This window comes from Aulonocara stuartgranti (assembly GCF_965226115.1).
Source record: "Aulonocara stuartgranti genome assembly, chromosome: 15".
Lineage (NCBI taxonomy): Eukaryota > Metazoa > Chordata > Actinopteri > Cichliformes > Cichlidae > Aulonocara > Aulonocara stuartgranti.
The window spans coordinates 1060001-1070906 of record NC_138951.1 but is presented as its reverse complement, the minus strand read 5'-3'; the positions used below and the strand labels follow the sequence as shown (position 1 = coordinate 1070906).

At 45.9% G+C, this 10906-nt stretch overlaps 1 protein-coding gene across 6 annotated transcripts in view; it reads left to right on the top strand.

Annotated features, from left to right (window-relative positions):
- Window positions 1-177: 177 nt before the first annotated feature.
- Window positions 178-10906, top strand: part of fzd3a (frizzled class receptor 3a) — a 25705-nt gene continuing 14976 nt past the window's right edge. For 4 of the 6 annotated variants that reach the window (XM_082504572.1, XM_082504570.1, XM_082504569.1 and 1 more), the window contains exons 1-2: window positions 180-501; window positions 1419-1984. In XM_082504572.1, coding sequence (XP_082360698.1) covers window positions 1784-1984 — 201 coding nt within the window. In that variant the 5' untranslated portion in view covers window positions 180-501; window positions 1419-1783. Of the gene's footprint in view, window positions 502-1418; window positions 1985-8622; window positions 9013-10906 lie in introns of those variants that run through there. The other 2 variants (XM_082504568.1, XM_082504571.1) reach the window with 2 other exon arrangements.

The window sequence follows — 10906 nt, the reverse complement described above, 5'->3', positions numbered from 1 at the left end:
AGGATATTTAAAGAAATGACAAGAAAGCTTGACTCTGGGAGTTCAGGCTGAGTTGTAAACAAAGGTGGGCATATCAAATGTAAATCATTTAAGCACAATTTTCAACACTTTTAACTTTTATTGTTGAACTAAAAAAAGTTTTTATATTTTTGTATGTTGCAATAAATTGGGCCAACATCCGCGACTAAGGTGGCAAACAGCGTATCGCTTCTTTCACCTGTATTCAGCTCGACTAAAGCTCACTGTAGTCGTGTTTTGGCGTCCACGAAGTCGGGCGTTTGTGGAAGAGGCTTTTAATTTGATAGTCCGTAGCGGAAGCCGTTAAAAAAGTCTCGCGCACTTGTCGCTCTACGTAGAGGGGGGAGAGCGGGGGAGGAGGACGGAGGAAGAGGACAAGAGGAGGAGAGGAGGGTGCTGGTGGAGGGACATTCAGTCATTGTTACCAACTCGAGGACCGGCGAAGACCCCGCTTACTCCCCGAATTTTGCGGACAGCGTTCAGGTAAAGTTGCGTTAAATTCAGCGGGTGTTACTCGTAGACCACCGCCTCCGCTGCCGCCCGGCTCGGTGACTGAATGCACCGGTGCGGAGCGGTTACCGTGAGTCAGGATGAACTAACCGTCATCTTTTGTCTGCGCCGCGCCGCGTTCACGCTTCTCTCGGCTCAGGTCGCTCGTTTTTATTGCTGCGGGTCAGTTACAGCGGCAACCGCGACGAGCCTCCGTGTAACGCTCGGCAGTACACTCCCATGTATGAGCAGCAATTAGTGCCTGAGTCCCGGTGAGGAGCTATAGGAGGAGCCCGTTAGCGCTGACGCACAGGTAGGCTAATGGACGCGCTTGTGTCGCGTTAATAATGAAAGTTGAAGTGCGGCCGGGTTAGACACCGGCAGGTGCGACGGAGCAGAGGCCGTGTTTGACGTGTTGGTCGGGGGCAAAGGTGCGGGGCTGGGAAGGGTGTGTGCTGCAGCGATGGATAAAAATGTGCTCTATAAATAACAAATAACTTTAATAAATGACTTAAACAGTTTCTGAGCTGTGATTAGTGCAGATAACTGTAAAAATAATAATATTATTAATGGTCGGAGGTGTCTACTACCACAGCTGCTGCTATTACCACTGTTATTACTACAGAAGTACTGCGGGACGCAGAGTAAATCTCTTCAGACTTGCCCTTTAAATGCTCGCTCATTTGCTTATTTTGTAATGATCTATTGCTGTTTAATAATGCATTTAATGTGGACACTGATGGGCAGAACCCAGCCATAGTCAGTGACCTGAAAAGCAGCCGTTTGTGTGCTGCTCCGCTTACAATTAGTCCATTTTTTCAGTTAAAAGGTTTCCTTTTGGTTTGCACTTGTTGTAATTATTGGACCACTAACGTCTAACAAGCTGCTGTACTGTATTCTTCTGATTGCAGGCAGAGCATCGTTTCCACAGGGGGTCGTCGCTCATATTTCCTCCAGCATCATCGCCGTCTGTGAAGGCAGGAGACGGAGGAGTGTTTTCAGCATCTTAAAGGACCACAGCATCACCTAGGTGATGGAGGCCCTGTGACTCAGTGTAGTCATGGTGATGGATGCAGCCAACTTGGCCCTGTTGGATTACGCTGCTCAGCCCACGGTGTTTCTCTGTGATCTAACGAGGAGGAAGGGGCAAACAGATAGTCCTTAAGTCTGGTAATTTTTCCCACTTCCTGGTTAAAGCCCACGATGCTGACAGGGCTCGAGCCCTCTCCGTGAGCCGCCGTCTCCTGGGTCTTGCTTCTTTTCTCCCGTACGGATCATGGATCTCCTGTGGGTGCTTTCCGTGTCCATGCTGACCGTGTGTGTTGCTGTACCCATGGATGCTGTGGCTGGGAGCCACAGTCTGTTCACCTGTGAGCCCATCACCCTGCGCATGTGTCAGGGGCTGCCCTACAACTCCACCTTCATGCCCAACGTCCTGAACCACTACGACCAGCAAACTGCTGCTCTCGCCATGGAGGTACGGTACATCGCTGCCATGTGATCTGAGAAAGACAAACCATCTATCTGTACACACACACACACACACACACACACACACACACACACACACACACACACACAAATGTATATAAACTAAAGGAATGACAGTTTTTCTCTCACAGTTATGGCGCTCAAACTCTGACAGCAGCAAAATTCATGCGATTCATTAAAAAAAATTTGCTCTTCACTATATTATAATAAATTTATAATTAAAAAAATAAAAATATGTTAATATAAAATTTATCCCCCCTCCAAAAAAACAGTCACACTCACAAAAGCTATTAAATTAAAATAAAGGATAATAGAATATAACTGAATATATATTATGCAATATGTAAAAACTGTACAAAAAAGAAATCTGTATGTTTTTAACACAGTTTATATATTTTTAAATGTTATATTTTATTTCTAGATTTCTCATGAAGCCGCGCTGCCACAGTGTTGGATACGCTAACTTTGGATTTGGTCACAAATGCCTTTAATAGTTTTAATGTTTTTCAACATTTAAAATGAGTTTACATTTTGAAATAGACATTTAAAAATGCTTAAAAACATTTTGTAATTGACAGTGTAACAGCGGTGAGCAAAGCTGCTGTTAAAAAGGCTTAAATCCCGTCAAGAATTTGCACAAAAAGCAATAATTAGATTTATATGTGAAATGTTACGGCACATGAACAGTGTTATTATTCTTGTAATCAGATCTGCCGGCCGGCTGCAGCTGTTCTAGACTCCAAACTAAACAGAGCTGTGATAACTGCCTCACACAGTATATGAAAGAGTGTCATGGAGGATTTCATATATGAGCTTCAGTGATTGTTGGATCGATCACATCGATCAGCCCACAGCATGAAACAGTCTCTCAGCTGAGAAGCTTCTTTCCCACATTTTCAGTCCAGACGCTTTTCTTTCCGAGGCGACGACGACCTGGATCACTGATCGCTTCACACACAGCTGAAATTGTGCGCTTCAGAGTTTTTAGCTAACAGAGCTGCCTGGATGTAGCGAGCCACAGGTGATGCTTGCTGTAAATTCCCTGTGTGTTCACCTGTACTCGTACCTGCACAGCCCTACGTCACATGGGCGCTGTTGGGTTAAAGTGATTTGAACGTTTGCGTTCTTGTTCTCTCGCTGCTCCTTCGTTCTTCTAAAGATGAAATTGGAACCTTTTTGGGATCGATGAGTGTCTCACACACCACAGTTACTCTATGTTGGCTTCAGCCTTTTAGTTCTTCATTTAATGAAGTTGTGTTACTGCTGTGAAAGGGACAGGGTCTGTTAAACAGGTTTGGATCTGAGCCGTGTGATGTTTGTGAGTCCGGTCACTCATGTTAGCCTTCAGAGCCCGTTGGGCTTCCAGTCAGCGTCCACAGTGCTGATAATCTGCCTCCGTTCCTCGGTCGTTTCTCTGCGTTCTGACGCAACGTTTTGAGAGCAGATTCACATGTCTGTCATACATGTGAAATGAGTGATTCGGTGTGCGTGGCACACTTTCTGCTCCCGTGGACACGAGCAGCTCGTTAGGTGTCAGCATGATCAGCTGTGTGTTTGCTGAGGAGGTGCCAGCCTACTTAAATGTGGCCCATCTAGCTGCTGAGGCTGCAGCGTGTTACCAAAACATTAAGCAGACAATGAAGGTTTCGTTTTTGTCCCTTTGGGCCCTGAGAACAGAGGATTATTAAAACGCCAGCGACTTAACAGGGCGTGGTGTCCTGAGATGGGTTTGAACCGCACATCTGGCCTGTTGACAGATGAGAGCGATTAACCACGACATGTAGTCAGCTGCTGTTTTATATAACAGGCTTTGAGCAGCGAGCCAACGAGTCAGGCTTTAAGGAAACACAGCTTCATTGTTTTGGGTTGTGATTTCAGCCTCGTGGATAATCCACAGACTGACCATCCACAGCATCTCACTGTTGTCATGGCTGCTAAAAGATGGAGCACGGAGCAGATGCATCGCTTCATTAAGTTAATCCCGTCCTTTATGGCGGCCGATCCCTTGTGAAGTTCTGTCTGTCTAGTAATTACGGGCCAAACTGCTGTGTTGGCTCGGCGCTCTGCCGGCCTGTGTTTAGTTTATCGATGCCCCGCGTCACGCGCTCTTTGCTCCCTCTCTCTGCGTCACTTTAACCCTTCAACCTCGCCCGGCCCCACCCTGCCCGGCGTAGCGGATGTGCAGCACTCTGCCGACCATCTGTGCATCTGCGCCCGCCCCGGTTCACGGCGCTGTGTGTAGACGCGCTGAGGAGAGGTGGAGGTTACGTAACTGTAACGGGCCGGCTGTGCGCGGCGTCACAGCTGTGGTCTCGTTCGACCTCATGTTTGGAAAAGATGAAACTGGTCCCATGACCGTGCGCTCGTACCAGCACCGTTCTCGCTGTGCAGCGGTGCTTTCAAACGTGTTTCGACGGTCGTTATTCACGTCTTCATTTCTCTGACTGATTAAATGTTACCAGCTGCATGTTGTTTGAGGCCAGGTTAGCTTTTTACGCCTGATCAGTGGGTGTGTGTCGCAGTGAGGCGAGAGAGGCGCTTCTGGTTTAGACGGTGTTCACTTTGATTGGTCATGGCTTCACAATTAAGTCTCTTTTAGTGCTTGTTTGGGTTTGGAAAACACACGGAAACCCAACAGGTTCCAACACCACGGAGCCCAGTCTTGGCTCTCGTTTCCCAGATAACTCGCCCCAGATCCAGCTCATGGGAGAATTCAAAGCCTGTGAGACGTCGAGGGCAGCCAAATGAGAATTGACAGTTGATTTTAAAGAGAATTAGGTCCGCTGAATGGGCGTGATAAGGATGATGAATGCCTCGCACCGTGGAGAAACTGGGAGTTGGATGAGAACCAACGCCTGCCGTTCTTACAGTTTCTGTTCAAACCCCCTGAAGAGTCTTTGTGGTTCCCTTTTCATGTCTTGCTTTTTAAGTATTTTTTTGTTCAAGATTTTAGTGTTTTAGGAAAGTAGGACAATTTGTCACGATCTCATGAGCTCCAAACCGATAGAGACAAACTGAAAATGCACTTTAATGACTCTTCTTTGGTGTGTCAGGTCTGTGCAGCTTTTCACAGACAGAATTTTCTGTTTTGCACATTTAGTATTTTATTTTCTACAGCTGTGAGCAGAATGTAACACAAACCACACAATTTGTTAAAATGGATTTTAATGTTCCCGTGTTCATCCTCGCTCGATCCGTCACCGCTGACCGCCGTATGACCTCGCAGCTGAAGTGGGACGGTGGCCTCGGGGCTCGGGAATCGGCTATTTCTGTGTCACAATGACACTGTGCCACAGTCGCATAGCATAACTGAGAGCGTGGCGGATTTGACTGGCACCACAAAAAGAGAGAAAGGACTGGGCCCAAATCCCCGCATTTAGAGATGCTGCACACTGATGAATATGAAGCAGTGTGGGCCCATCACAGGAAATCAATTACGCTGCTATGAACCATCCTCGGCCTGCAGAGCAGATGGCGTGTGGTTCACCGCTCGGTGATGATCATATTACTTTTCTTTGGTTAAGGTCGTTTATAAGTCCTACTCTTCTGCATTTATGCATCGTTTCTAATGCTCTAGAAGTTTCTCCAACCTGCTGCAGTCTGGTTGGAGGCACTTTCCAGATCGCAGCTCCAGAGGAGAAGGACGAGCGTCAGGCTCAAACTGGAGGACTTGGATCTTTTGTTAGGAGAAGATTTTCTCTAGAAAGAAGCTGAATGATACTGAGGACTCAACAAAACCAAAGAATGTCAAAATAAGATTCAGTTTCAGTTTTATTTGTCATATGCAAGTTAGCACAGGGTCAACATTGCAATGAAATGTGTTTGATGAGCAGCAGTCACTCAGCAGCATGATACAGTAGGAGAAAATATAATAAAATAAAATAATAAAGAAAATAGAAAAATAGTAAGGAGCAAAATATTAGAGAGACGTGGTAAAAGAGAAAAGATGACTAAATATACATGTATCTATAAATATAAATATATGTACACTAGTGATTAAATAAGAAAATCTTGAAAAGAAATATGACGGGAGGGCAGATGGGACATTGAATGAATGAACAATGATGAACAAATGCTAAAACGAGCGCCCAGATATTCTTATTATAACAGTGAAACATCAGTTTATGGCAAATGCAGCTCCTTTTGGAGGGTTTCTCTTATATTTAGCAGAAGCTTTCAAGCAGATAAGGGATGGAGCCATGGCAGTGGCTTTCACAATCATGTCATGTGACCGTCACGGCAAGGCCAGATGGACCACGCAACGGTCAGGGCCGACTGAAGATGTTAATTGCATTAGATGGATAACTGGGCTTGTTTACGTGAATCCAAAGCATCAAGATTAGGAGTCAGTGCGTTGGGGAAATGTGCTGACTACAAATTAGACACACGAGCTTTTTCTAGGTTATCATAGCCTTTGTTTTGTCACGTCTTTTGGGTTATTGCTTGTCGAATGAAGGGTCCACAGCTGCACAAAGAATAATCAGCGGCCGGCTCTGAATCTCAGACTCACTCGTTTCCTCCTCAGATCAGCCTGTTGTCTCAGGTTTACAAGTGCAGATAAACTGTGTCGTGTTACAGACGGAAGAATAACCCAGATACTCCACCCCGCTCTGCCTGAATGGATGTGTAAGGGAGAGCTAAGGGGTGTGTGTGTGTGTGTGTGTGTGTGTGTGTGTGTGTGTGTGTGTGTGTGTGTGTGTGTGTGTGTGTGTGTGTTAAACAGAGTACTTTTTTGTGCATTCTGGCACGTTTTAACAGGCTTATTATGTTAGTAAAGATGTATCCCAGCTGATCACACACACACAGACACACACACACACACAACATGGTCTGATAAACCCAGCGTGACCTGGCCTATAAAAGAGCCTCTTGTTTTATTTAATGTCCAACACCGTGTTTATTGGCAGTGGAGTGAATAAGAAGCACAGCAACCTCTCACTGTGTGTGTAACTGTGTGTGTGTGTGTGTGTGTGTGTAACTGTGTGTGTGTGTGTGTGTAACTGTGTGTGTGTGTGTGTGTGTGTGTGTGTGTGTGTGTGTGTGTGTGTGTGTGTGTGTAACTGTGTGTGTGTGTGTGTGTAACTGTGTGTGTGTGTGTGTGTGTGTGTAACTGTGTGTGTGTGTGTGTGTGTGTGTGTGTGTAACTGTGTGTGTGTGTGTGTGACTGTGTGTGTGTGTGTGTGTAACTGTGTGTGTGTGTGTGTGTGTGTGTGTGTTCTCAAACTGTCTTAGGAGTGAACGACTCTGCCCGTTCGTCCTCTCTCGCTCACCCGGTCTCTCACCCTCCTCCCCCACCTCTTTTGTCCTCCCCCTCCCCCTACACAGGACTCACCCGTTGCCCAGGAAACGGTCCCAATTGTGCCGTTAACAAAAGGAGCAGAGGCTTTCTCGCCTCGCGGGAGGTGGTCCCCTCCGCCCTGCACCCTGACCTCCTCGAGCCCCGCTCTCCTCCCTCTTCGTCCTCCTCCTTCTCCTCCACCTCCACTCCGGTGATGCATCACTCGTCACCATGGCGCTGAGCTTTGAAATTTGGAGAATTGGAATGGCAGCAGAGGCGAAAGGGGGATAAAGAGTGAGGATAAGGGGGGGAGATGGGAAGAGAGGTGACTAGGAGATATTTTTTTAAAGGGCAAATCAACAAGAACCAGTCGTCCACAGTGGGCGTCACTGTCAGCGATTCATCAGTCACACCATCTCAGCCTTTAACCTCCTGAGACCTGAACTCTTCCACAGCAACATTTTTAATTTCTCTTTCATATTTGGGCTGATTGGGACCTGATGAACGTAAAAACAAAGAATCACCAGATTTATTATTTTACCTGATTTTTGTTTCTAAGAACAGTGACAGCCACATGTGAGGACATTTTTAATTTAGATAAAACAGAGGCAACGGCAATGAAAACCATTAGGCATACTAGGCTGTATTCATAATTAATACATTAATCTTAGATAACTTTCATCTTAATCTGATTCAAAACATGCTGGATAGTGTCCATGCTGCAGAGGTGAAGCTGAGGTCACGGCTGTTTGTCCCGGTTCTTCAAAGGCTGCTACGTTTAAGATTAGAAATATGCAAATATGCACTTTCACTACACCGTCCCAGGAAGCACGATTATTAGAGATGTTGCTCCTGTTCTTCGCCTCAGTTTGATGTGAGATGTGGTTATTTACTGTGAAAGCAAGCAGTCAGCGACACTCACAGAAGCTGTGCCTGCCTCGCTGTTACGGACGCACCGTACCAGCTGAGACGGTCCGACCCCGCTGACTGATCATCATGCTGACTCATAACAAATGTGTTTCGGAGAGTCAACAGAGCTTTTTTTAAGAAGGAGGAGATTTGTTTTTCTGAGCAGGTACACAACAAGACAACAGAATAACAATAGATTTTAGGCCCGATGGTTGTTATGGAGATAACGAAGGTTCGTTTTCTTAGAAAATTCAGAGCAGAAACCATCAGATTTAAAAACATGAGGAATATCCTGCTACCATTATGTTTTTAAATGTGTCAAAGAGGAAAAACAGTGACAGTGTTGCTAAATTTTAAAAGAACATTTTGGGTTCCTTGTGATCTTTTCTTGCATCCGTATGCGGGACAGAGCTGGCTCAGTCCTATTGGATTGGACGTGTCACAGATCTCACTGAGCGAGTTTTCAGCGTTACTGCAGCTCTGTTAGAATTACTCACAACTAGGGCTGGGCGATATGGCCTAAAATTCATATCGCAATATAATTTCAAGCATGTGCGGTAACGATATATATCGCGATATATTCTTTTCTTCTGTATAACATATTTTCCACACTTAAAATCCTTTAATTTTCTCAAAAATCGAGAGTGGGCCTTATGTATGAATTCTGGTCGTGCTTACTGACCTCGAACCGATTTGGGCAGAAATCTGTTAAAAATGTTTTAGTACAGCTTTGTAAGCCGTACTGCTTGATGGATGGTCAGAGCATTACGGCTGCCGTAGGGAGGAGCTTCGCGGAGTAATCTGGGTCCAAAACTCCGTCTCTTCAGGTCCCAAAGTCAAACGAACACTGAGAGTTAAAAACGGTCTAAATTCTTTCATCTTTAATTAAATAATCAGCGTTGCTGCTTTATCGGGTGTAACAATTAAGTTTAACATCCAGGCATCCATGAAAACAGAAGTTATTAAATTTAACGGAGTTAGAAGTTAGCAGGAAGTTAGCTCGCTAGTTTCCACCTAAACATGATATAGCATGTTCTGACTGAGAGATTTCTGAAACTAATTCAAACGTACAGCTCTGCTGTCACTTCCAACATAAATGAAGACAGAAAACTAAACAGCAGTGGCGTTTGCAGGGTTACTGAAGTTGGACTACCTGGTATATAATGATGTGCTACGTGATTGCTAGCGACACAGCTATGTTAGCATAACATTAGCACAGTGAAGCTGGAGGATGAAGCCAACTTTTTTTCCACTCGATAAAAGTCATTAATGAATCGATGTTACGGAAGTGGAGGAAGCGCAGTTTTTGGCTTTCCCCATATTTCAAAAGTGCTTCATTTCTTTGCTATGACTGTCGGCATAATTTGCAGATGATAATGGTTGTAGCTGCTGCGATGCTTTTGACCAAAACAGGCGCAGCTTGATGACATCATCAACATGCGCTATCGCGATAGAGCATTTTCCTGAGTCGTAAACTGTGCAGCAGATCAGCCTCTTATATCTGCATCTATCCCCTCATTGGCTGTTTGTTGGCCTTGTTTTGGACTCCCAGAATGCACCATTTTTCGGCGACTGGCAGACACTCTCCTCTGTGTGTGTTTCTAGAAGGACACATTATTCCACATTTTCAGAGATCAAAAATCCCATAACAAACTGCCATGAATCCATAATGACTGCAGCAGCAGCAGGATGGAAGCTGAGGTTACATTAGCATACCGCCAGCATCCACACAGTTGTGTGTTACACGCTCTATTCTCCTTACATCGCTGACTCTGGGGAGGAAAGCTGCACGACGAGCTTCTGGCCAGTGGTTCACCAGCTGTTTCTGCTGTGGCCACTAACACTAAACCCTGTGGAGAGTGTGATTGTGTGGGCAGAGCTGTGACCGGCCATATGTACCATCCACTGGCTCAGTCCTGCTCTCAGTGGCTCACATGATGGGTCGACTGTCATAAAGAGGCTAAATGGACACGCGAGGAGTTGCGGGAGGGTTAAAAGGGCAGGAGGGGGGGACAAGGATGGAAGAGCACAAAAATAGAAAAATGAGAAAAATGGCGAGATGATAGGAGGACAGATGAATGTGTTTTTTCTTTAGTAGATCATCCTGGTAGCCTGTATAGGGATTCGGCTTTGGCCCTTGGCGTCTCCCTTTGTAGCGCCGTCCTGTGTGGTACATCGTGTTCTATGGAGCGCAGCAGTAGCCCATGGGAATCAAACGGGAGAGAAAGAGCGAAGATGCAAACTCACTTGTGTTGCATTAGATCACGTTTGAGTGGTTTAGCCGTGTTTACAGGGCATCGCTGATGAAGTAATAGATGTCACAGGACTGCTCGCTGGCAGCGGCACGCAACGCGAGTCACAGGAGGGCCGATTGCAGCAGTAGCGCCCGTTTCCCTCTCGTGGAGGCCGCTACATTCAGGATTTTCTGCTGTTCTTCCTCCAGAGAATAGCCAGCCTCCCTGTTGTACCTGACTATAGCTGTAACACGATCACCAGGAAGCGCTGCAGCCGATAGTAAAAGTATCTGTAAGAGGTAACCGGCCACGCAGCTTCAGTGCACACGGGGGCCAGAGCTACATGTCAGTGATGATCTGTGAGGACCATTCATGGTTGCATCGCGTTTGAAGCACTTGTTTTCACGCTGGCTCATAGCGTGCATGAGTGCTCGTGTCATTACACGGTGGAGCTCGTGAAACGTGATGACTCCACCATCGGCTGGAT